Source organism: Chroicocephalus ridibundus, chromosome 15, assembly GCF_963924245.1.
Source record: "Chroicocephalus ridibundus chromosome 15, bChrRid1.1, whole genome shotgun sequence".
NCBI lineage: Eukaryota > Metazoa > Chordata > Aves > Charadriiformes > Laridae > Chroicocephalus > Chroicocephalus ridibundus.
The window spans coordinates 3133890-3158382 of NC_086298.1; the positions used below are offsets into that span (position 1 = coordinate 3133890).

Consider the following 24493-nt stretch of genomic DNA (forward strand, 5'->3'; position numbering starts at 1 on the left):
CTGCGCCCGCCACCCGCAGCCTCGCCCGGCTGTGTGTGCGTGTGCCCCCCCCCCTTCCCCCCCCCCCCAATATCCTTCCCCAGCCGCTGCGGACCCCCCCCGGCACGGAGACATGGCCCCCATCGGACTCAAGGCTGTGGTGGGAGAAAGTAAGATCCGCGTCCGGCCGCGCTACTCGCGCACCCCGCGGTGGGGGGTGGGGGGGGGCTGAAACTGACCGGTTATTTGTGCACCCCGCGGTGGGGGGGACTGAAACTGACCGGGGGTGTGTGGGGGGGTGACACTGCCCAGGCGCCGGCTCCCCTTTTCCGCGGGTGGGGGGATGCTGCGGATGCGCAATACGGACCCTCGGGGCGGCATCAGCGCCCGGCGAGGGGGGGGTGGGACAGGACACAGGACACCCCCCCACCGTGGGTCAGGCGCCAGGACGTGGGGACAAGCCGTCCCGGTGGGCTGGGGTGGGAGGGGGGGCTTGCTGTCTCCCACCGGGTTTTATTTGTTTGGGTTTTTTTTTCTGGGGGGGGGGTGTGTGTGTGTGTTGAGGCTGTTGGGATTTTTCTGCAGTGCTGAGGGGAGGGGAGGAGAAGGGGGGGCGGTGGAAAAAAGAGGGGGGTAAAGAGGAAAGCAAGAGGCGCTCGAGTCTTCCGCCCCCCCCCCCCCCCCCCACCCTCTGGCTCCTAAATGACCGGGGGGCGATCGCCCCATCGCAGCATAATTAGGAAAGCCCAATCGCCCCCCCGCCACCACCCGATCGGGGGGGTCTGAGCCCGGGATGGTGTCCGGGGGGGGCGCAGGGATGTCCGTCTGTGCAGAATTCCCCCCCACACACACACCCCCAGCGCCGCGGCGGTGACAGGCCGGGCGCCTCTCGGCTTTGTCTGCAGCAAATCCCCTTTTTAATGGTGGTTTGGGGTTTGGGGGGGGGGGGGGGGGTTTGGTTTTTTTTTTGGTCTTTTTTTAATTTTCCCGGACGTGACTTCCCTTCCCCGAGCCCGGGGCGGCCCTGTCCCGTATCGTCGTCCCCCCCCCCCCGCCCCGATCCCCCCCAAACACACACACCCCCCCCTCGCCGGGGGGGCATTTCTGCGCCCTTCGGGGTGCCGATCCGCCGCGCTATTTCTGGCGGCCGAGCGGCGGGGGAGCCCGGGGGGGGGGTGTGGGGGGGGAGGGAGCAGCCCCGGGTTCGCTTCCTCCTTCCCCCGGCTGTTGCAAGACGATATTTTCAACGTCTTGATGGCGGGTGTGTGTGTTTGGGGGGGGGGGGGGGGGGGTTGGGGGTGTTCTCCGAAACGCCTGAGGCTAGAGGAAGGAGGGGAGGGGGGGAGGTGGCGGCTGCCTTCCCCCCCTAGGAAAATTAAAGCGAAAAACTCCGCATTAAGAAAAAAAAAAAAAAAATAACTAAACCAAGAGGAGAAACGGCGGAAACTTCCCCCCCCGGGCTCCCCGCAGCCATGAAAAGCCTTTCTCCTCCCTCCCCGCTCCTCTCGCATGATTTATTTCCGTGGCACCGTGGCTGGGGGGGGGGGGAATCTCTTTTTTTTTTTTTTTTTTTTTTGTGGGGTTTGTGTGTGTTGGTGTGTAATATTTGGGGTGGGGGGGGGGGTGTCTCCGGCAGCCGCAGCAGCGGAACCCTCCCTGCGCTGCAGATGGTGCGGCCGGGGCTGGTGGTGTGATCGGGTGGGTGGTGATGGGAGCTGGGGGGGGGGGGGGGGGGGGAATATCCCCTCGGATGGATGTCCCTGCTTTTGTTCCTGCTCGTCACCTGCCCCGGCGACGTGGGGGGGGGGGGGGGCTGCGCCATCCCTGGGGTGCTGCATTGGGCGGGGGGGGGGTGGTTAGAGCCCAGCCCGCTGCAAAATGGGGGAAAAAACAGGGAAATGCCCTGTTGTTTCTGTGCTGCAGGGGTGGGGTGGGGGGGGAGGTTGGTTCTTGTGCTTTGCTGGGTTTTCTGTTTTTTTGGGGGGGTTGTCCCTTTGCCTCCGGAGCGGGGAGAAGGGCTGCCCCGGAGCTTGACCAGCCACCCACGCACCCCCAGGCAGGGCCCCATCCTGCTCATCCAGTGCCCTCGCCAAAGAGGGGACAGAGCCCAGCGCCACTGCGTGTCCCTTATTTTCATTCATTGTCTCTGCGCTGAAATGGGCTGGCAGAGAGCACACACACACACACAGACACACACACACACCCAGAGGTTCCAGGCAGCATCATGGAAATCTGGCTCAATCCTTCCCTTCAGGGTTTAGTAACAAACTGCTCTTGCTCTGCTCTTCCCTGAAAAAAACATCATTCCAGACCGAAAATGGTAACCGGTAGCTGGGCATCAGTGCCGTAGCGGGGCTCTGGGGGGAGCGTGGGTGTCTGGAAGGAGGGAGCTGGGTTTGTGCAGGCAAAATGCTGCATAGAAGCGAGGGACGGGGCCCTCGGAGGAGCACCCTGCGGGGTCCAGCCCTCCCCTCCCGCCGGGGCTGGGGGTGCTCCTCAGGCTGCCATGGGAAGCTCCTGGTCTTGGTGGGTCGGTTCCTGCCTTGAGGTGCTGTTTGCAGACGGAGCTGCTCCCCTGGAGTTAGGAGCGATCTGCGGGGTGCCCACCTCTCCTTCCCTGGACACCAATGCGGCGAGCACAACGTTTCCCCGGCTCTCCCTCACTGCGCCAGCCCGCTCGCGGGCAGGCATTCCCTGAAGGTTTACCTGCGGGAGAAGATGCTTTTGCTCTTAAGGAGCAAGAGGTCCAAGCCTGGGGCTGACCCCGGGGCAGGGTATCTCGCCTGGGCTCCCCTCCCGAGGAGGGAGGGAGAGAGGGAAGGAAGGATGCTGCCGCGTTGCCATGGCTCGCTCTGCCAGGGCCCCCCCTCGCGGAGCTGCATTCTGCCCTGGCTTCCCTCCAGACCCGGATTATTCTTCTGACCAGCTGGTGCCATAGCAAGGCAGGTTTTGGAAGCCCCTGGAGAGGTGGGAGGAAGTGGGCAGGGGGACAAGGTGGGCGAGTGTTGCAGGAGATGGGCAGAACTGGATTGTCACCCCCCTAGAGCCGCGGGGTGCGTGCTGGGGGTGGGGAGGGGGCTGTCCCTGCGCCTCCCCGCAGTACCCAGCAGCGATGGCTGCATCCCTCCGGGACTGGCGTTCATCTGGCTGGGGTTGGAGCTGAGCGCGCTTGGTCCCAGAGGTGCTGCCTGAGGAACAGGCCCTTTTGGCGTGTCTTCTGCTGCCTCCATGGCCACCTCCCAGGGCACCCCACTGGAGAACCACTCGATGGTTAGAAAAATCTCACCCAAGCGTGGGAGCTGGTCCCACCTCTGAGGAACCCCATCCCCAAATCTTCATCTAACCCCCCCACCATGTGGACATTCCTCCCATCCTCTCTTGCCCCAGGGCCTCCTTGGATCTTCTCAGGGTGGTTTGCCCTGAGCTTCCCCTGCCCAGCCTGGTCCCTGCTCTCCTGCAGCACCCTGCAGTGAGGAGGAGGAGGAGGAGGATGGGTTTACTTCATTGAACCATCACCAGCGAGGCAAGACGGGCCGTGCTGCAAGGGTGACACCTGTGCAGCGCCAGCCACCATGGCGGGCTGGTGCGGGACACGGAGCTGGAGCATACGGAGGTGATATCCATGCTGGATCTGAAAACCCTTGGACCTACAAAAGGAGAGAAACCTCCCCGAGGGCTTCCTTTTGCTCGTGTCCCTGTCACGGACAGACGGGAGAAGCAGAGCAGCCCCAGGTTAAGGGAGCGCCTTGCTCCCTTCCAGAGACAGCAAGCGAACACCTTTCCCCCAGGACACCAGCTGATCCTCCCACGGACCATCCTCGCCTGTACAGCATCCCGCAGAGCTGACCTGCGCCCTGCCTGCCTGCCAGAGCCACACCGGGGAGCCCCGCGCTTAAATCCTGCCTAGATGAGGTCTGGTGGCCCCTCAGCACCCACATACAGTGCTCACTGCCGTACCGTGTCACTCAGTGTCCCCATCTGTACCTCCTGAGGGTCCACCCCTGCCTGGCCCGCGCAGGGATGTGATGACTCAGGGACTCAGGTTCGCGCCGCACCTCCAGGGACAGGCAGGAGGCACAGGCAGGGCTGGTGGCCCGCTGCCAGCCTCGGGGCACGGCCAGGGGCCGCAGGCACCTTGCTGCGTGACTTACCCAGGCTGCTTGGGGCACCTCACCGCTTCCACCACCCCTGGGCTGAGGGCACAGGGAGGCTTCGGGGAACAGATGCTGCCCGTTGAGGATGCTCCGAGCCCACCTCAGGGCCCAGGGTGTGATGCTGCCCCAGCGCCAGGCCTGGCAAGGTCTCTGCCAAGCAGAGGAAGAGGAGGCAAGTGAAGGGCACGAGCCCGGCTGGTCCTGGTGGGACCATTGCAGGGATGCTCGTTGCATCCTCCTGCCTGCACGGGGGCAGAGCCTCCAGCCCCACCATGATCTCAGCGTGCTGGTGAAGCGGATGGGTGAGGAGGAGAAGGTCTCTGCGCCCTGTCCCCCATGGGTGGGAGCAGACCCTGAAGCCAGTTGCTTCCCGGGCAGCCCACCCTCCCAGTCCTCAATTCCAGGGAATCCCAAAGGCGGCACAGTGCCACCTGCCCAATGTGTGGGTCCAAGAACGGGCGCTTGGCAAAGCCTCTGCTGGGGCCTTTAGCCCCATCACCAGGGTCTGTCTCGCCTCCAACATCGGCTCCAAGTGGGAAAAGCTTGAAAAAATACACGCAAAATTCAGGACTCGTCTTCACACACACCGCAGGGCAATTTCAGTCTCCAAACCGTGGACTGCGTCAGGGGCTGAGAAATACTTGCCCATACGTGACCGTGGAAGGTTACCAAGAATGACAAACCTCACTTTGGCAGCTCTACATCCACCCACCGGTGTCCGCGTGTGCAAGAAGGTTGAAAAAGCCACAGATGTAGAGGCCTCAGACTCTTTTCCCTTTAAAAAAAATACAAAAAAGAAAAGTAAGGTCTGGGTCTAATTCTCTTGCGCCTCTCAGGAAAAATGTCCCAGGAGAGATTCCCTCCCTCTGCCCACAAAATCGACACATTTCAAAAGAGAATCATCGTCACGTGGCTTTTGGTTGCACGCTGAGCAGCAGATGCTGCGGCCACCAACTCACGGCGCGGGCAGGAACTTGGCTGCTGTGTTTCGGAGAGTGGAAAAATAGAGCAGGCTGAAGGTGCGTTAATTTGCGGGCTTCCCCATTGCCCAGGTACACACACACACACCACGAATGTGTACACACACACGTTGACACCTGTGGTACAGGGTCATTTATGGAGCCCATCAGATGGTTTGACATTGTGCCACGAAGGGAACGGCAAAGACCACCCAGAGTTGGACTGGCTCAGTCACATATCAGCTGCCCTCCAGCCTGTCCCGGGTGTCCATGTGGACGTGGGGGACCAGCCCAGCCTGGGTTCCCACCATGCCGATCCTGAAGAACCCCAGTTTCTTGGTGTTTTGTTCCGTCTTGCTTCAGAGCAGAGAAGAACCAGCTCAGAAAGTCACAGCCACGCGTGTAGGAGAGAGGGTCACCTCCTCTCTGGGACACTGTGACACCCCGTGCGTGCCGTCCTGCTGCAGGAAAGCTCTTGGCTTCTCTTGGTATTGAAGCACCGCCAACGTTGGCGACACTGACAGCATCCACAGCCAGGTACACCGCCTCCATTGGGGATGGAAATGTGTGGTGGAAGGGGACACGCGTTAGTGAAGGGTGATGCCCTCAAAAGTGACCTGACGTGGTCTGTGGCCCAGTGACTCTACCCAGATGAAGCAGCTCTGCTCAACTCCTGGGTCCTTGCGCAGATCAGAGGAAACTCTGCCAGGAGTGATCCCACAGTGAAAATCCCTGCAAATTTTACCCCATTTCTCCATTCGTGGGCCCGTTCATGCGTTTCATCTCCCTTGTTTCCTTTTGGGTGTGTTATAAAATTTCTGAGGAGTTCAACATCTCCGTGTCTCTGTCCTCCTCCTCTCTAGGCTACGCAGGTTTTGGCCGGCAGGTATAAATACGTACATCCTTCATGAGAGCAGTGCAAATAGGGAAAGGAGGAATTAATCACAGGTTACTACGATTACCGTGACTAATCCGTGAAGCTCAAGCCCCAGCAGCGCCGCGTGGCTCCCCCGAGGAGCACAAATACCGCTCGGCGTGGCTTCGACACGTGGCGGGTTTCCTCGGTGGCCGTGAGGCAGACGTGTGGTGCGGCTCTGGATGCCAGAATATCAAAGTTCACCTTATCCAGGGTTGGGGAGGAAAGGGTAAAGCCGAGCCTGGGTGATTCTGGCCACGCAGGGCTTATTGGAGCTGGACGGCACCTGGGTTGCACCACCAGTAGGTTCCTACTCGGGGAATGTGTCCTCCAGAAAGGCCGAGATCTTCCAGGTGGGCACCAGAAATAATCCAATGAGAAAAATAGGTGTTCAGGACATGAACTGCTGGAAGGCAGATGTTTGAGATTTGTTTGGTGTATGGACACAGTGGTCTCCAGACTCAAATCATCCCTGAAATGACTCTTAGCCGCCCTGAAGGACATCAGCTGGGCTTTGGGTCCTGTAAATGGAGTTATTCTGTCGGAGCGGGGCCAGAGGAGGCCCCGGAGATGCTGGGAGGGCTGGAGCCCCTCTGCTGTGGGGACAGGCTGAGAGAGCTGGGGGCGTTCAGCCTGGAGAAGAGAAGGCTCGGGGGAGACCTTCGAGCCCCTTCCAGTCCCTAAAGGGGCTCCAGGAAAGCTGGGGAGGGACTCTGGATCAGGGAGGGGAGCCATGGGACGAGGGGGAAGGGTTTTAAACTGAAAGAGGGGAGACTTAGATGAGATCTCAGGAAGTTCTTGGCGGTGAGGGTGGTGAGCCCCTGGCCCAGGCTGCCCAGAGAAGCTGTGGCTGCCCCATCCCTGGAGGGGTTCAAGGCCAGGTTGGACGGGGCTTGGAGCAACCTGGGCTGGTGGGAGGTGTCCCTGCCCAGGGCAGGAGGTGGCACTGAATGGTCTTTAAGGTCCCTTCCAACGTGAACCATTCTATGATTCTCTATGTCCTGAAGGGGGTTGATGGCTTCCCTGCCGTCCTCTGGTCCATGAAGCCTATTTTATCGGGGACTGCTTGGGGATGGTCCACTGGCACCTAGAGATCCCTGACTGAGGATGTTCAGAGGTAGATATGTGCTCCACTACATTCAAACGTGGTTGTATCTATGTAACGTTCACACTGTCTTAAGCAATTAGTTAATGAACCAGCACAAAAGCAGTTGCCAAGCCAACCCAAAGCCAAACACGTTCGTCTCGGAGATGCGGGGTGACAGCTTTTTCAGAGAAGTGGGGTCTCGAGCAAACCTCACCGTGGATTTCTGTGATCCAGCTCTCCAGAGCTGCTCTGGGGGTTTGGATCCCAAAACGGAGGGCATGTGAGGAGAGGGAAGGGACTGAGCCCTGCCTGTGACAGGGAAAAGCCTACGGTTAGGGCCACCTGTCTCCTGTAGGACCTTGGGCAATTCCTCCTGCCTGTTGCCCATCCGTAAAGCAACTCCAGCTTCAATACCACATCAGGCCGAGGTGCCCGTGCGGTCCTGGGATGTGGCAGCAAAGGAGCATTTCTGAGCAGCAGGAGTTTGGCCTCCTGCGTTGCTCCAGGAGGGAAGGGCTAGAGCCAAAATATTCCCCGGTTGCAGCATCCCCCACCCATCCTGGTGCTCCAGAGTACGGTGGTGGCCAAGACAAGGCTTTACTGCTTCCACCGGCTGCTGGGCCGCTCATTGGGTTTCAGGATCTTTCTGAAGCAGGATAACGGACTCGGGGCATCCCAAAATGAGTTTGTCTCAGCACAGGCTGCACTTGGCTTTGTTGGCGTGGGCACAAGCCATGGCAGGGTTGGTCCCTCTTCCCCCAGAACCAGTTGGAGGCATGGGGCTGGTTGCGTTTGCCATGAGCAAGCGAGGCAAGGCAGGCTTGGAGAAGGGCTGCCCGGCCAGCTCGGTGTAAATAACGCGGGCTAAGCCTCTTGGAGTGACGTATGGGCTCAAGTCCTACTAGGCCACCGTGTCACCAGCTTCTGGCCTTGCTTGAAAATGATGCAGTGGGTCATTTTCATGCTACACGTCACCCCGAGACCAAGCCTCACTGCAGGTGGTGGGCTGGGGGAGGGGGTTGTTCTCAAGCATGTCATCTGCATGGTTGTGCTTTTGGGACCATGTTACCCAAGAGGTATATATATATATATATACTGGAGGTCCTTTGTGGGCGAGACGTGCTTCCTTGTCCATAGGCACTGATGTTGTCTCTACGTTGGAGGATAAGTCCAGAGCTGTCTGTATTGTCTGTTCTCTGGTAGAAATTGTAATTAAAATTCTTCCAGCCTGAAGGAAACAGATGCAACGTGGTAGGTCCAGACAAGCCAAGTGTTGGAGGCACTGGATGAGAAATGCATATGCATTTTTTTTTCCCCTGAAACCTGGTTTATCTCCAAGATGAAAAGCTTGACTGTTAAGCGTCACCGACTGACGTTAGAGCCCAAAAGCTCTGGCTGGCCAGACCATGTGGAGACACGGGTGGCAACATCTGACCTGCTAGTGTGGGGATGTGAGAGCACCGCTTCCCAGGAGGTGTCCAGGCTTGACTTGAGGACCTGGGGGAACAGAGCTGCCATTTTCCCCGAGGTCTCTTGCTGATCCTATAACTGAGTACAAAATTGGCTCGAGGATGCCTTTCGTGCCATTGCTCATCCTGGAGAGCTCGTACGTGCTGGCTTCCCCTCTCCTGCTTAGACGTGTCCTTGCCAGAGAGGCTGCTCAGAAATTGCCCTGCTCTGAGGATGGGTCCGGGTGTCTTCTCAGTTCTGGCCTTGGCCAAGCCTTTGATCCTGTGGCCCCAGCTCCAGCAGCCACATTAGCCAAAACAGCCCCAGGGAGCAGCTGTATCGTCTTGGACTGTACCTTTTGACCTCAAAATTCCCACGTCCTCCCCCTTTCCGTGCCAGCCCTGGCACCTGCAGCGCTTAGTGTCACCCTCCTGGTCCTCCCAGGTGCTAACAGACCACTCTGCCCTAACCTGGGGGTTCAGTGGCTGCTGCAAGGGCACTTGGGAGATGCAGGTCATGGCCACGGCTCCTCCAGACAGGACAGCGTGATCTCAAGCTTTTGCTTGTGGTTGTGTCTCTTCCTCTCCCACGCTTTTCCAGGGCCCCAGAGCCTCTTTGGAGGATGCTCTGTGGATCTGCCTTTTCCATGACCCTGCCTGGGCTCTGAGCTGGTTCTGGCACCCAGTGCCAGAGCAGACCTGGAGGCTACTTAACGTGACAGCCAGATCACAGAATAGAATCACAGAATGGTTCGGGTTGGAAGGGACCTTAAAGATCATCTAGTTCCAACCCCCCTGCCCTGGGCAGGGACACCTCCCACCAGCCCAGGTTGCTCCAAGCCCCGTCCAACCTGGCCTTGAACCCCTCCAGGGATGGGGCAGCCACAGCTTCTCTGGGCAACCTGGGCCAGGGGCTCACCGCCCTCACAGCAAACAATTTCTTCCCCAGATCTCATCTAAATCTCCCCTCTTTCAGCTTAAAACCGTTGATCTGACCCATGGTCAGATATAGGATCAGCAGGCTGGGAGCGGGGCTGGCTCCTGGTGCCAACGGGGACCCGTCTCTGACCAGGGGATGGACACCCTAAAACCACAAAGCTCAGAGCAATCGCCCGCAGAGGTGCCCAGTTTCTGCTCTGGGAGGCCCATCTTGGTGCCGGGATCAGCCCGGGGGACATGATGGCACTCTTGGCAGCCGGGGGGATGCCCCCCCCATCGCACGCATCCAGCTCAACCCCTACACACGCAAAAGAGAGACGGAGTTCCCACAAAGCCAGGCGCTGAAATGTCCCCTGCAGTGGCTGCCACAGCGAGGACAACCTCGGGGGTGGCTGAGGTAGCATTTTGGGGAGCCCTTTTCGGGCTCCCCTGCCCCGGGTCCCCGTTTTGTCCCTTGCCGCTTCGAACAGGGGGGTGCCGGGAGCACCGCGGGAACCTTTGCACCGACAGCTCCTTCCCCTGGGCCCCAGGACGCTCATTCCCAGCCTCCTTCCTTCCTTCCCCTCCCGGCCCCGGAGCAAAGCGATATTTCCATTTCAGGGGCAGGATTTCTTTTCTGGCTGCTCCCAGCCAGACCCTGACCCCTTCCCCGCCGGAATCGCCGTGCACCGGCACAGCCTCCCCCCCCTTCCCGGCCCTGTGCTTCGCTCCCCGTCGGTGGCGATGGCGGTTGTTGGCGTGGGACGGAGGGCGCGTGCGTGCCGCCTTGTAAACAGCACTGTTATTCCTGGATCCTTGCTCCGGGGAAGGAGCCAAACGTGAGTAATGAAAGGAGGAGGAGGGATGCGCTGGCACCTCCTGCCTTTCCCGGCCCCGCTCCTACGCCACCGAAGGACCGGAGAGCAGGACCCGGGGACGCTGCCCACAGTGGGGGACAATTCCCTATCCGCTTTTTCGCTGCGTGGGCGACCTGGATTCGGACGGGCAGCGCCCGTGGGTGCAGGCAGAAAGCCTTTCCCCACCAGCAGCGCCCAGCTCAGGTGCTCACGGGGTACAGACCCCACCCCAACTGTACCCAGTCACCCCCCATCCCCTCCCCATGGCCCTGAGGTGCCCCACACCCCCTTTACCGATGGAGGGGCTAAGGGCAGGCAGGACCCCGAGGTCATGGCAGCATCCTTCTGCCCCGAGGCAGCCGTCCTTGGGAAGGAGATGGATGTGCAGCGGTAGGAACGGCTGCCTCCAAGTTGTACGCAGGCTCCCCAGTTTGTCCCTGCTGGCGCTGGTCCCCATCCCGGTGCTGTGGCTCTGAGCCCCATGGGCAGCCCCTCGGGGCGGTGTTACAGCCCAGCTCAGCCCGTGACATCCCCCAGGGTGTTTGAACACGGTGAACGAGCCCAGTGGTGTGGGGAGACCACCGGGAGCGTCACCGAGCCGAGCCCGGCAGGGCCCCTCTGCTCTCCCGGTGAGGATGCTCCATGTGGCACAGGGTGGCCGCGAGGTCCCATCTGACCCCAAGCCACCCGTACCCATGCACATCCCCAGCGGGTGGGAGAGCTGGGGAGATGGGGTGGTTTGCCCAAATTCAGCATCACCCAAAAGCAGCCGTTTCCAGGGCTGGGTTCTCCCAGGGCAACCCCCTCTGCCTCAATCCCTCAAGCCTTTTTCTAAAAAAGGGACAAATTTGGGCCCCAAACTGGCCCATATAAACCCAAGTCGAGCTTTACGTGGGGGACCGGCACCCTCGGGGTCAAACCCACAGGGAAGGGTCCCAAGGCAGAGACTGGCAGGGGTGACACCCTCACCACCGTCTCCCCACGCCTTTTCTAGTTTAGAACCATTTCTTAATTGGGTTTTAATAATGGGCATTTCCATCCCTGTCCCTGGCACCTGAAGGTCGGAGCAGAACCCTCCAGGGGGGAGAGAGGGGGGACACACGGCATGGCTGCTGGCAGGCGCAGACCCGTTCCCCTGGGCTTGGCCGGGCCGTTCCCCGGCGTGTCCCTGCTCTGCAAGGGCTGGTGGTTCATACACCAGGGCAAAAAGGGGACTTTTGGGGTTTTGGGAGCCCCTCATGTCCCCCACACCGGTGTTTAGGCAGCACGTGTGTCTGGCGAGAGGGACAGTACCCTTTCTGGTGAGGCTCAAAACCATCCTCCTGCAACCCAGCCCCAGAAGGTGACATCCCCGTCCCACCTCCTCCACCCTGCACCCCACGGGAGCAGCCCGCAGGCTGGCCCCAGGCGAAAAAGGGGTGTCTGTGCCCAGGAATGTGGGTGCAGGGTGTCCCCAGCCCCACGGGGTCCCCAGGTGCAGAGGGACCTGGCGGTGCTGCCATCCTGGCTGCTTGCATAAGCCCGGCGGCCGCGGGAGGCGAAATGGGATTGCGGGGGATTACAAGGAACAGGCTGAGGCCGCCTGATTCTTGTTTCTAAAAGGAGCTCTTAAGCCGCTGTTGTTTTCCCGGTGCCTCAGATTAGGGCCGAGACGTGTGGGGTGGCCCCCAGGCTCCCCGAGGGACCCCACGACCCTCTGCCAGCCCACAGCTCCCCACCGGCATGGGGTCCATCTGTTAGTGCCAAGCACAGGAGACGAACGGGGCTGGGGGGTGACCGCCCCTCCCTGGGTACCCCAAAACATCCGACATCCCCAGGAAAGGCACTGGGGGAGCGGGGCTCGATGTGGCCCCACATATGGGTGGGGGGTTTGGTGCCCCCGGTGCAGACCCCGCCGATGGGGCACCGGGGGGCTACGGGGCTGGGGGGGGAACTGAGGTGCTCACCCCCCTCTCCACGCTCCCTCTTTTGCAGAGATTATGCACGATGTGATCCGGAAAGTGAAGAAGAAGGGTGAATGGAAGGTGAGCGCCAAACCCTGGGCAGGGGGGCCAAGAGAGGAGGAGGAGGAGGGTGGGGAGGAGGGAGCAGGGAGCCCCCAGGGCTGGGGAAGGGCAGTTTCCTGGCTGTGTCCCCCCGCTGCCCCCAGCTGACAGCCCCTCTCCCCAGGTGCTGGTGGTGGACCAGCTCAGCATGCGCATGCTCTCCTCCTGCTGCAAGATGACCGACATCATGACAGAGGGCATAACAAGTGAGTACCGGCTCCCGGCCGCCTCTCCCAAACCTCGTTACAGGAAGGGCCAAACCTCCCTCTGTACCAGGGGACCCGCACAAAGGCATCTCCAGCCTGGCACAAGCCAGTCGGGATGGCGGCATGGCCCCCACCCAGCCCCGGCCCCCTTGGGATGGAGACACGCTGCATCCCATTGCTCCTGGCCGACTGTCGCGGTGCCAGGCTGATGTTTCCCAGCCTCCCTCCCTGCCTGCTGGGAACACCTTGTCTCCTGGCAGTATCTCAGTCCGAGGAGGAGACCAGATGTTGGTTTATGTCAGCCCTATAAATGGCTCCCTGCGGCACCGGGAAAGGAGAAGGAAACCCCAGGCCGTGCATCGGGAGGTGTGTGGGGTGGAGGGGGTTTGCCCCAGCCTGGGTACCACCAAACCGTCATCTCGGGGTGGTCCTCTCCAGCGGAGGGATGTGAGAATAAAGCAAGGCAACAGCAGTACTGGAGCACACAGACAGATCCACTGCCCCCCCCCACCAGGACCTTGCCAGGCACCCACCCACATACGCAGCCCCAGTGGGGCACCGTGGGGCCGGGATGGGGTGGGATGAAGACAGCCCCTGCCCCAGCTCCTGGGTGGGCAGAGGCAAGGGCTGGGGCCATTTTGGACACAGAGGGGTTTGGCGGGGCTGGTCTTATTTTGCCATGGGATATCCAACAACCCCACGTAGCCGAGTGTCCCTGCCCGCACCCATCCCTGCCATGGTCCCTTTTTTTTCCCCCCACTAGTTGTGGAAGACATCAACAAGCGCCGGGAGCCGCTGCCCAGCCTGGAGGCCGTCTATCTCATCACCCCCTCCGAGAAGGTGAATACGCAGTGTGGGGACACGGCTTGGGGGAGGCGAGGGGATGCCCACCGGGGGGGATGCCCACCCTGGGGGATGCCCACCCTGGGATCTCATCTTGGCTCCAGCCAGGCCAGCGGTGCTGCCGGGGCGGCGGACCAGAGGTGCAGAGCTTCCCCCGTGCCAGGAGGGGGGACCCGGGGTGACCCTGCTGGAATGCCCGCGGTGCCACCCTGCCCACCTGGTCCCTTCTCTCTTGCAGTCCATCCACTCCCTCATCAACGACTTCAAGGATCCCCCCACCTCCAAGTACAGAGCTGCCCACGTCTTCTTCACTGACTGTGAGTACCCGGAGGGGAGGGAAAGGCCTTGTCACTAAAATGCATGCAAGCCAGCGGGGATGGAGGGATGCTGGGATGCCAAGCGCTACCCTCCTCCTCCTCATCCCCTCGCAGCCTGCCCTGACGCCCTCTTCAACGAGCTGGTGAAATCCCGCGCCGCCAAGGTCATCAAAACCCTGACGGAGATCAACATTGCCTTCCTCCCCTCCGAGTCCCAGGTGAGGCCGGGCTGGGGACCGTCCCTGCCAGGGTGGTCCAGGGGATGGGACAGCTGGGGAGGGATGCTCCGACTGCTTCTCCAGCCCATCAGGGTCTGTGTAACGGCCTCCCACCCCTCTCCCCCGGCTGGCTCCTCGCCCCCTGCTCGGCTCTGCCTCCCTGTCTCCTTCGATTACTTCTCAGGGCTGATCCGCTGCAGATTTAGCGGGCGCCCGCGCCTTGGCCTCGTGCCAGCAGCCGCATTGGCCAGCCCTGTGGCGGCCAGCTCCCCCCCCCGGCACGGCCCCCAGCCAAGGTCGCCGGGGACCCGGCCCCATGCCATCTGCCTCTGCTGGGGACATGGGGATGAGGGGTCAGGGAGGGACAGATGGTGCCGGACCCACTTGGTGCCATTAACCCTTCGAGCCTCAGCATTTCTGGGGGGAAAAACAGGTGGAAGATGAACGCTTGGCATCTCCACACGCAGACAAATCAGCTTCTGGTCTTTGTTGGTGGCACGGCCAGAGAGCAGCGTGTCCCCACTCGTCCCCGGGTCTCTGGGTCCCTGCCTGGGAGCAGGTGACTGCTGTGGGCAGGGGGTCTCCTGCCTCCTCTGGGGGCTACGTGTGGGTAGGGACCGTGCCACGGAGCCGGGGCTGGGGAAGGCATCAGGGACCAGAGCTGGCAGCCGAAAGCCCAAGGGATGCCCCGAGCATCACTGAGCTCCGGCTGCCCGGTCCCAGGATCAGCTGAGGAACTTCAGCTGGGGCTGAATCTGGTTTCCAAAACCACCGGGGTGTCCCATGGGGCCGCTCTCCTCCGGATGGCCCCCGCACCCCCTCTAACCTCCCTCCTGCTGCACCTCCCAGGTTTACTCCCTGGATTCAGCCGACTCCTTCCAAAGCTTTTACAGCCCCCACAAGGCCCAGATGAAGAACCCGATCCTGGAGCGCCTGGCAGAGCAGATTGCCACGCTGTGCGCCACGCTGAAGGAGTACCCAGCTGTGCGGTACAGGGGGTAAGGGCAGCGCGGTTGGCACCCCCCCCGGGGACCTGCCATCTCCCCCAGCAGCGCCGCGGACCTGGGGCCGTACCGAGCATGGGGCATGGATGAGGCCCTGCTGTGTCTGGTGCTGGTGAGGGTGTGGGGATGGAGGAGGTGGTGGGATGGACAGGCACCTGTCCTCAGTCTAAAAACAGGCTCAGACTTGAAGATGCTCTATTGAGTGGGGGAGGTTGGGAGCCTAAAATCCAAGTGGCACCAAGACAAAGCGGAACACCCCAAGGAGAGGTGGAAATGGGCACCAAAACCTGCTCAGGTCCCTCCTCTCCCATGAGCCAAGGACGTTGCATAGGGAAACCAGCAGCTCCTCCCCATCCTGTACTGGTAAGAGCCAACCGCCCCAGGGATCTCACCTCTCCTCCTGCCTCCTCCAGGGATTACAAGGACAACGCCATGCTGGCACAGCTCATCCAGGACAAGCTGGACGCCTACAAGGCTGACGACCCCACCATGGGCGAGGTGAGCAGGGACGGTGCCGACAGCCCCAGGGGAGGATGCTCGGGTGACGCTTCGCTCCTAAAGTCCCTCTCGAGCTCTGCCACGCGGCAGTTGCAGACCCCAAGTGGGGACCCCGAAATGGCCCCAGCTTCTCCTGAGCGCCTGCGGGGCTGGAGGAGCCCCCGACCCCGCTGCTGATGGCTCCCCCCGGCTCTGCAGGGTCCGGACAAGGCTCGCTCCCAGCTCCTCATCCTGGACCGCGGCTTTGACCCTGCTTCCCCGGTGCTGCACGAGCTGACCTTCCAGGCCATGAGCTACGACCTGTTGCCCATCGAGAATGACGTCTACAAGTGAGTGCGGTGCTGCTGTCCCCACGACCCGCCCTTGGCCCCCATGGGTCCAGCCCTCGAGCGGGAGTTGGAAGCTCAGCCGTGAAGTCTGAGCCTCAGCATCCCTCCATCCATCACAAGCCATCGGTTGGGAGAAACCATTCCTGCCTGCAGCCTGGTGGGCAGGATTGACGCAAAAGGGGCTTTTCTCACCTTCAACCTTTGCCCCTTCCCAACATTTAGCAGCTGAAGGGCTACAAGAAGGCGAGGTGTGAAACCGAGCTGAAATAACTTCACGCCGTTGCTAGCAGAGCTGAGAAGAGCACCCATGTCCCTCCATCTCCCTTGAGCCCAGGCAGCGAAGGGACCATGTGCCCCCCAGCCCTGTCCCCACCGTGACGCTCCCTGTCCTCTTCCCAGGTACGAGACGAGCGGCATCGGGGAAGCCCGGATTAAGGAGGTTCTCCTGGATGAGGACGACGACCTGTGGGTCACCTTGCGCCACAAACACATCGCCGAGGTGTCCCAGTGAGTGTCCCTGCAGGCGGTTTGCCAGCGGGGTGGGACACTGGGCTTGGCGTTGCCACTCACCCCGCTGTTGGGGTCCCCCTCCCCGCTGACGGCTGTGCCTTCCTCCTCTCCCCAGGGAGGTGACCCGGTCCCTGAAGGAGTTTTCTTCAAGCAAGAGGATGAACACAGGCGATAAGGTGACCTGACTGTCCCCACCGAGCTGGGGATGGGCACCCGGGGGCTGGCACATGGTAGAGTCTCCTGGGGACACCTGATGGGGTCCCTGACAGGGGGCAATGACTGTGGGGTGCTGGCCCCACACCTGGGGCTGGGGAAATGGGGTCCCCTGGGAGAGCACCACGCCACGGGGGTCAGTTTGCCCCCGGCACGGGGTCCGTGCCCATCCCGCAGCGGCTGCCTCTGTCCCCGGCCGGTTCCCTTGTGGAGACCCCGAGTCGGTGGCCGGGAGGGGACCCTGGTGGAAATAGGATCCAGAAGTTGAAAGCAGCATCTCAGCCTCAGCCAGGAGCGCGGGGGTCCTAGAGGAAGGTCTTGGGTGGGATTTCTCCCCCAGGCACTCCGGTTTGCAGAGCTGCAGACCCCGTCCCTGCCCCTCAGCCGCCGCGGAGGAGACCTGGCAATGCCACCGCGGGCGTCACCAAACCCCCACAAGGGGCTCACATGGGGACAGGAGTCCTTGGCAGGGTCATCCCTGCCCCCTCTCTGCTCACGGTCCCTAAGTCCCCAGGGGTGAGTGACCATGTCCCGTTCCCTCGCAGACCACCATGAGAGACTTGTCCCAGATGCTGAAGAAGATGCCGCAGTACCAGAAGGAGCTCAGCAAGGTACAAGGAGGGGGGAAAGGTTCCTGCAGAGCGGTGGTTGCTGAGCCCACTGGGGGAGCAGCCGATGGCAGCTCTCCCCAGAGGGTCCCTGGCCATGGGTCAGGGCTGAGGCTACGGTGGTGGCACGGTGACCGTGGGCTGCTGCCAGCACTGCAAGGGCAACTGCACCACTTGTGTCCCCCCAGTACTCGACCCACCTGCACCTGGCCGAGGACTGCATGAAGCACTACCAGGGCACAGTGGACAAGCTCTGCAGAGTCGAACAGGTACCAGCTCCCCCAGCCCCACATCCCCTCCCCACCTCCCCACGGGGACAGCTGGGGCCGGCAGCCGGTGCCCCCCAGCTCAACACTGAACTGCAGGGTCAATGAGTACGTGTGTTCTCTGCAGGACTTGGCCATGGGCACTGATGCTGAAGGCGAGAAGATCAAGGACCCCATGAGGGCCATCGTCCCCATCCTGCTGGATGGGAATGTCAGCACCTACGACAAGATCCGCATTATCTTGCTCTACATCTTCCTGAAGAACGGTGAGGAGGAGAGCTGGGCAGGGGTGGGCAAGATGTGCAGACACCTCTGGGTGGCCAGCAGCTCGGGGTTTGGCCAACATAAGCCAGATGGAAAAGCTCAGCCCTGTCTCCCCATCCATCACCAAGCCGGGTGTCGTAAGGTGACGATGGAGGGGCCGTGTCCCTGCCAGAAGGCATTTCTCAGGAGGACACCACCTCCCCATTGCATTTCCAGGTATCACCGAGGAGAACCTGAACAAGCTGATCCAGCACGCGCAGATCCCGGCAGAGGACAGCGAGATCATCACCAACATGGCCCACCTCGGGGTGCCCATCATCACAGACGTGAGTGTCCACCTCCCGCTCCCCACAACCCTTCTGTAGCCCTTCAGGAGAGCCATGGCACCCGCTCTGCTATGGGAATCGCATACCGCCCCCGGGATGTCCCCAGCATCCCTCTGGGGTGGCCCTGGTCCCACCGCCCGTGTCTCAGGGTGTCCCCCTGCTCTTTCTGCCCAGTCTACCCTGCGCCGCCGGAGCAAGCCGGAGCGGAAGGAGCGGATCAGCGAGCAGACCTACCAGCTCTCCCGATGGACCCCCGTAATTAAGGACATCATGGAGGTGAGCCAGCAAGGACAGGGGACAGAGCGGGGACCTCAGCACCGCCCAGGAAGGGACCTGCCGAGAGATGTCTGCTTCCAGCCCAAACCCTGGCACCTCTCCCCGCCTCGTGTCCCCCAGGGTGCTTGCTGCCTGCAATTGCCACAAGGTTGGGACGTCTGGGGAGGTTCTCCTGGCCCCCACATGCACGCTGGCTTGCACGGCATCCCCGCTCCTTGTGCCACACCAATGTGCCACGACGGGCACGGCTGGGTGGCCTCGTCCCAGCGTTGCCCATGTCCTGGCTGAGCAGGGGGACAGGGCAGAGGCAAAAAAGCCATTTTCTCCAGGCACTGCCTTCCTCCTGACCCGCTCCCTCCCGGCCACCCCTCGAACCGGAGCAGCCTCCTGGGGTTTGCCCAGAGCCAGAGGGATCCCAAGCACTGAAGCTGCACCCCAACATGGACATCCCCCTCCTGCTCGGGCAGACAGACCCCGGAGACACGTTTTGGGGAGCAGGGGGGATATCACCGCCGTTCAGTGCCGCCTCTGCTCCCAGGCACTGATAACAAGCAGACCCCCAGCTCCCACGATTGTCAAGATTTCTTACCTTCCCCTACCACAGCCTGTGCAAACCCTGCCGGGGTGGCTTTAGGTGCCCCTCAACCCCATCCCCGGGACCAGAGGGGACTCCGCCACCTCACCAACCTCTTACAGAGAGCATTAACCCCCCCCATACTGATGATAACGAGCAGGTCCCTTACCCCAGGGCTGGATCACAGGTGCGAAGCCTCCAGCTCATGCCCCTGAGCTTCCCAGGAAAAGATTTAGCATCCTCCCCCCGCCCTTACCCTACCTCCACAGACACCCCCAAGCTCAGGATGAGCCTCAACCCTTACCCCGGGCTGCAGCCCCTGCCCCACAGCCGCCGAGCACCACCCCCCTCCTCCCCCCAGGTGCTCCCCGGGAGGGGAACACAGCCGAATCACAGCCGAATCGTTCCAAAGAGTAAGGCCATGCAAATATATGCAAATGAGCCCTGCCCCGGTTGGGCCAATCCTCCCGGCCACAGCCCTGCAGGGGGGCTCTGGGGCCAGTGCCCCCCTCCTTGCTGACCCCCCCCCCCCCCCGCCACGGGGCTCTCTGCCTGCAGGATGCCATCGATGACAAGCTGGACACCAAGCACTACCCGTACATCTCCACCCGCTCCTCCGCCTCCTTCAGCACCACTGCCGTCAGGTGGGTACCCTAGAGATGAGCACCTATATATACGTTAACACGTATATATCACCATTGGCATCCAGCCCTCGCCTATCCTGGAGGGGCCGTGTCCATCAGGGGGTGTCTGAGCTGCTCTACGGTCGTTCAGGCATGCCGTGCCTCGGTTTCCCAACCTGTAACAGCAAGCAGCGCTCCTGGCTGGAAAGCTGGACTTTTAACTGCTCTAGCAGCAATCTGAGAGCTAATTAATGTGTGATGAGGTCAGATTTTAGAATCGTAGAATGGTTTGGGTTGGAAGGGACCTTAAAGACCATCCAGTGCCACCCCCTGCCCTGGGCAGGGACACCTCCCACCAGCCCAGGTTGCTCCAAGCCCCGTCCAACCTGGCCTTGAACCTCTCCAGGGATGTGCCCTCAACAATTTCTCTGGGCAACTTGTTCCAGTGTCTCACAACCCTCACAGTGAAGAATTTCTTCCTAATACCTAATCTAAATCTCCCCTCTTTCAGTTTAAAACCGTTCCCCCTCGTCCCATGGCTCCCCTCCCTGCTCCAGAGTCCCTCCCCAGCTTTCCTGGAGCCCCTTTAGGGACTGGAAGGGGCTCCAAGGTCTCCCCGGAGCCTTCTCTTCTCCAGGCTGAACCCCCCCAGCTCTCAGCCTGTCCCCACAGTAGAGGGGCTCCAGCCCTCCCAGCATCTCCGTGACCCTATGAGATGTGAACTCAACCCGTGGTTTGTTGCCGAGCATCCTCCTGCCCATCCTTCATCCCTCTCCTCTTCCTCTCCCTAGTGCCCGCTACGGCCACTGGCACAAGAACAAGGCCCCCGGCGAGTACCGAAGCGGCCCCCGCCTCATCATCTTCATCCTGGGCGGCGTCAGCATGAACGAGATGCGCTGTGCCTACGAGGTGACGCAAGCCAGCGGCAAGTGGGAAGTGCTAATAGGTGAGTGGGAGCCGGGGCCGGACCCTGCGCCCCGTCGTGCTGGCTGCTCATCCCACGCTCCCACCGCCATCCCGCAAAATTCCCGGCTCTGGATGACTGCGGGAGAGGGAGCTCTGTGGAAAGGTCTTCTCCTGCCGCTCGCTGTCACCCCTGTGTCCCCCCCGCCACAGGGACAGGATATGTCTTTCCACCCATCCCCAGTTTTGCTCCCATTTTTCCTCTCCCTGGCTGGTTTTGGTCGGGCAGAGCTGGGTGAAAGGGAAGGGGGTTTTGCAGCTCGAATTGCTCCTGTCGCCTCCACGTTCCATGCTCGTCCTCAGGGTTGTTACAGGGAGAAAAAATGGAATAAAAAGGCATGTAACACCGCACGCCAGCCACGATGTGCCCTGGGCGTGCGACGGGAGATGCACTTTCCTGTTGCGCGTACACTGCGTGTCCTGCTGTACAGGCGATGCAGCAGGAGACGCATTTTCCCGTTGCACATACGCTGCGTGTCCTGCTGCACGTGTAATTCAGCTGGAGATGCACTTTCCTGTTGCACGTACACTGCGTGTCCCGTTACACACGTGCGCAACAGGCCATGCGTTGCGTGCTCAGTCTCGGCACCCCGGCTGCACTCCCGGAGGAGCCGTGGGTCAAGGTGGAGGACACGGTGGAAACCCTGCCAGATGTTAGCGAGGAGCTTTTAGGTCCCCTAAAATTCCCCCAGGGAAGCACAGCTGGATACACACCTTGTAGGGCGGGGGCAGGAGCCCCTCACCGTCTCATCAGGTCCCTGGATTCTCACCCGGGACGCCTGGTAGAGCCTCTTGCCGGCATCTCCTCTGCTCCTGGTATTCCCCTGGGAGCAGCAGCCCCCTGTCCATCACCCCCTGCAGCCCCCAGCCATGTCCCCCCGCCACCATCCAGCTCCATCCCGCCTCTCGCCCATCTCATCCTGTGTCTGTCCGTGGACCATCCCCTGCATGCGCCTACGACGCTCCGGGTGGCGACCACGTCCTTCCTCGCCCCAAAAAACAGGGGTGTTGGGGGGGGGGGGGAGCGGGTCTTGGCGCAGCCGTCAGCCCCGCTCTGTTCTCCTGCAGGTTCTACTCACATTCTCACTCCCACCAAATTTCTCATGGACCTGAGGCACCCCGACTTCAGGGACTCCACTAGGGTATCATTTGAGGATCAGGCTCCAGCAATGGAGTGAGCCAAAGAAACCAAGTAAAGGCAGCTTACTAACGAAAAAGAAACTCTTCCTCCCCGAAGGGTTTTCTTTGATTCTTCCGTTCCTCCTTTCTTTAATTATTATTTCGGGTTTCGTTTCCGTTGGGTTCTCCGATAAGAAAATGCTTGCAGTTCCTCCTTCCAGGTGGAAAAGCATCCAGCGCCGTTCCATCATCCTTCTGCCATGTCTCTTGGCCGGACCTGGCCGGCTCCTTCATGCCATGAGATCCCCCTCGTCGGGGCCGGAGGGGCCGGGGGTGGCGGGTCGGGGTCCTCCCTGTCTGGCAGAGGCATCCCGGGGACGGGCAGGGGGACGGAGCACCCCGGGGTGCTGCCCGCAGTGGGGCTGGGCATTCAGTGCCTGGGGGACAGCGGGCACATGGTGCAGCCCCCCAACGCTTGTCCCCTCTCGTCCCGGACAGCTGGGCGCTGCTGTGACCCCCCCAGCTCCGGGGTGCGATGGGGCTGGAGAAGAGAAGGCTCCGGGGAGACCTTCGAGCCCCTTCCAGTCCCTAAAGGGGCTCCAGGAAAGCTGGGGAGGGACTCTGGATCAGGGAGGGGAGCCATGGGACGAGGGGGAACGGTTTTAAACTGAAAAAGGGGAGATTTAGATGAGATCTGAGGAAGAAATCGTTTGCTGTGAGGGTGGTGAGCCCCTGGCCCAGGTTGCCCAGAGAAGCTGTGGCTGCCCCATCCCTGGAGGGGTTCAAGGCCAGGTTGGACGGGGCTTGGAGCAACCTGGGCTGGTGGGAGGTGTCCCTGCCCAGGGCAGGAGGGTTGGAATGAGATGCTCTTTAAGGTCCCTTCCAACCCAAACCATTCCACGATTCTATGAGTTGCTGGGAAAGCTCAGGTTTGCTCTTGAGGCGCTTGGTGCCCTTGGGCGGGCAGGTTCCTCCCCCCGACACTGCAGACCCCCCAGGCCCCCTGCCGGGGTTTAGCCGATGGTGGTTTTGCTGGTGACATCCGTCGTGGCATCCCCATGAGCCACCGCTGCCGTGCGTTGGCCCCGCGCAGAGCCAGGGATGCCGCGGGGGCGGCTGGGGGGCAGGAGCCAGGCTGCGGGCAGCGTGGCCAGGAGCTGCCACTGGTCCGTGCCGGGGGGCAGGGGGGGCTGCCAAGCAAGGGGCAGCAGAAGGCGAGAGCCCTTTTTCCTCCTCCTCTCCCACCCGTTCCCCTCCCAACCGCCTCCGTGACCTGGCCCTGGTCCCTGCAGGCAGGGGACGGGGCTGGGGACGCGCGGGAGGTCCCTCCATGCCCGTTTGCTGCCTGCCCACCCCGTGCACCCCCCTGGCTTTTTGGGGATGCCTCCTGCATCCCCAAGGGGTCCAGGAGCCACCCCGCCAGCCACGACCCTGCTGCACGGCCACCTCCTGCCCCCCCCCATCCCGCCCGGCTCCGTACTCCCCCTTCATTCTTCCTTTTCCGTTCCTTTCCCGTTATCCTCACCCCCACAACCTTCCCCCCCCGGCCCCCCCCCCCCCCGCCACTCACCTCCCCATCGCCTTCCCATGGACGTACATTTTCTCGCAAGCATTTCCACCGGCGCGGGGGGGGCCCTCACCGCCAGGTAAGGCCTCGCCGGGGGGGGACCGGGGACAGCGGGGCCGGCGGCCGGGATGCAACGGGACAAGGTGGGGGGGGGGGCTCTTGAAACCATCACTGATGCCACCCCCACCCCCCCACCCCCCCTCCTCCCTTTCCTCTGCCCCCCGCAGGGTCCACGCACATCCTCACCCCACAGAAACTGCTGGACACGCTGAAGAAACTCAACAAAACAGAGGAAGAAAGCAGCAGTTAAAAGGAAACGCCGCCACCGCTCGATGCCGAATTCCCTTTTTCCGGCGGGCGCCCGGCGCGGGGCTGCGATGCCTGCCACCCGGCCCCGGCATGGCCCAGCTTTTCTCTCTTCTTGTTCTTGTGTTGACCCCCCCCCCTCCCCGCCCCGGCCCCCATCTCCCCTCCCGCCGCCTTCCCCCTCTCATTTTATCCACAGGGAGGGGACAACAGCCGGAAAAAAAAAAAAAATATATATTAAGAAAAGAAACGATGCATTGTGTTTAAAAGAGGAAAAGAAAAAAAAAACATCTATATATTTGTAGCTGCAGCAGGAGCTCATTGCTGGGTAACCCATCTGCCCATTGCTAGCGAATGATGGTGACGCAAAAAAAAAAAAAAAAAGACAGAAAAAATACCTTTTTCCAGAAGTTTTGCCCCTTGTTGGGGTCCTGTGTGGACGGAGGGACGGACGGATGGAGGGATGGATGACGCGCCGCCATCGCTCCAGCCTCTGCTCAGGCCAGCGCCGCGGGCTGCGATGGGCTCTCAGCCGGGGGGGGGTGTGTGGTGGGGGGTCCCCGCTTCCATCTCCTGTCCCTTGCCTTCTCGGGGTGGTGGGTGCTCCCGCCAGATGTGCACGCTGACATCTGGCACGGGGGGGGGTATGGGCGGGGGCAGGGGGGGGGCGAGCGCGTGTGCGTGCAGCCGGGATGCTTCACGCTGCGGCGATTCCATGTGAAAAAGGGACCAAAAGGGTCAAAACCTGGGGATAGGGCCCCTTTGCTTGCACGGCTGCTCCTCTGCCCCGCTGCAGCCCGGCCTCCCCTTCTCTGGGTAGTCCTTAAAATACATATATATATATAAAAAATAAAAAAATATTTTTTTTATATATATATATCTATATCTATCTCTCTCTATATATCTCTATGTCTCCATCCATCCCCACGGGAAGCTCGGCATCCCGCGCCCCGGCTCCGCTCGTGTCGTCCCGTGGTGAAGCGTTTCTGAGCGTAGCCGTCGCCCCGAGGTTTCCCCCCCCCTCCTCCCACCCCCCCGCCGGACTCTGTGTATATTAATGACTGTGTCTCGTGACGTTCTTACAAGCTTGGTGTATCAGT

General features: G+C 61.5%; 1 protein-coding gene across 2 annotated transcripts; it reads left to right on the forward strand.

The window, feature by feature from the left end:
- Positions 1–23452, forward strand: STXBP1 (syntaxin binding protein 1). Of its 2 annotated transcripts, XM_063352739.1 has the most exons (20): positions 1–149; positions 12293–12342; positions 12488–12569; positions 13333–13409; positions 13651–13729; positions 13844–13947; positions 14797–14945; positions 15365–15449; positions 15648–15778; positions 16178–16285; positions 16404–16464; positions 17047–17112; positions 17298–17378; positions 17503–17641; positions 17856–17965; positions 18140–18241; positions 19374–19459; positions 20230–20384; positions 21470–21593; positions 23315–23449. In XM_063352739.1, the coding sequence occupies exons 1-19, from the start codon at positions 113–115 to the stop codon at positions 21577–21579; spliced, it is 1812 nt and encodes a 603-aa protein (XP_063208809.1). In that variant the 5' UTR covers positions 1–112; the 3' UTR covers positions 21580–21593; positions 23315–23449. The 2 variants fall into 2 exon arrangements, with proteins under 2 accessions (XP_063208809.1, XP_063208810.1); XM_063352740.1 differs by lacking the exon at positions 21470–21593 and having other exon boundaries at positions 23315–23452.
- Positions 23453–24493: the final 1041 nt, after the last annotated feature.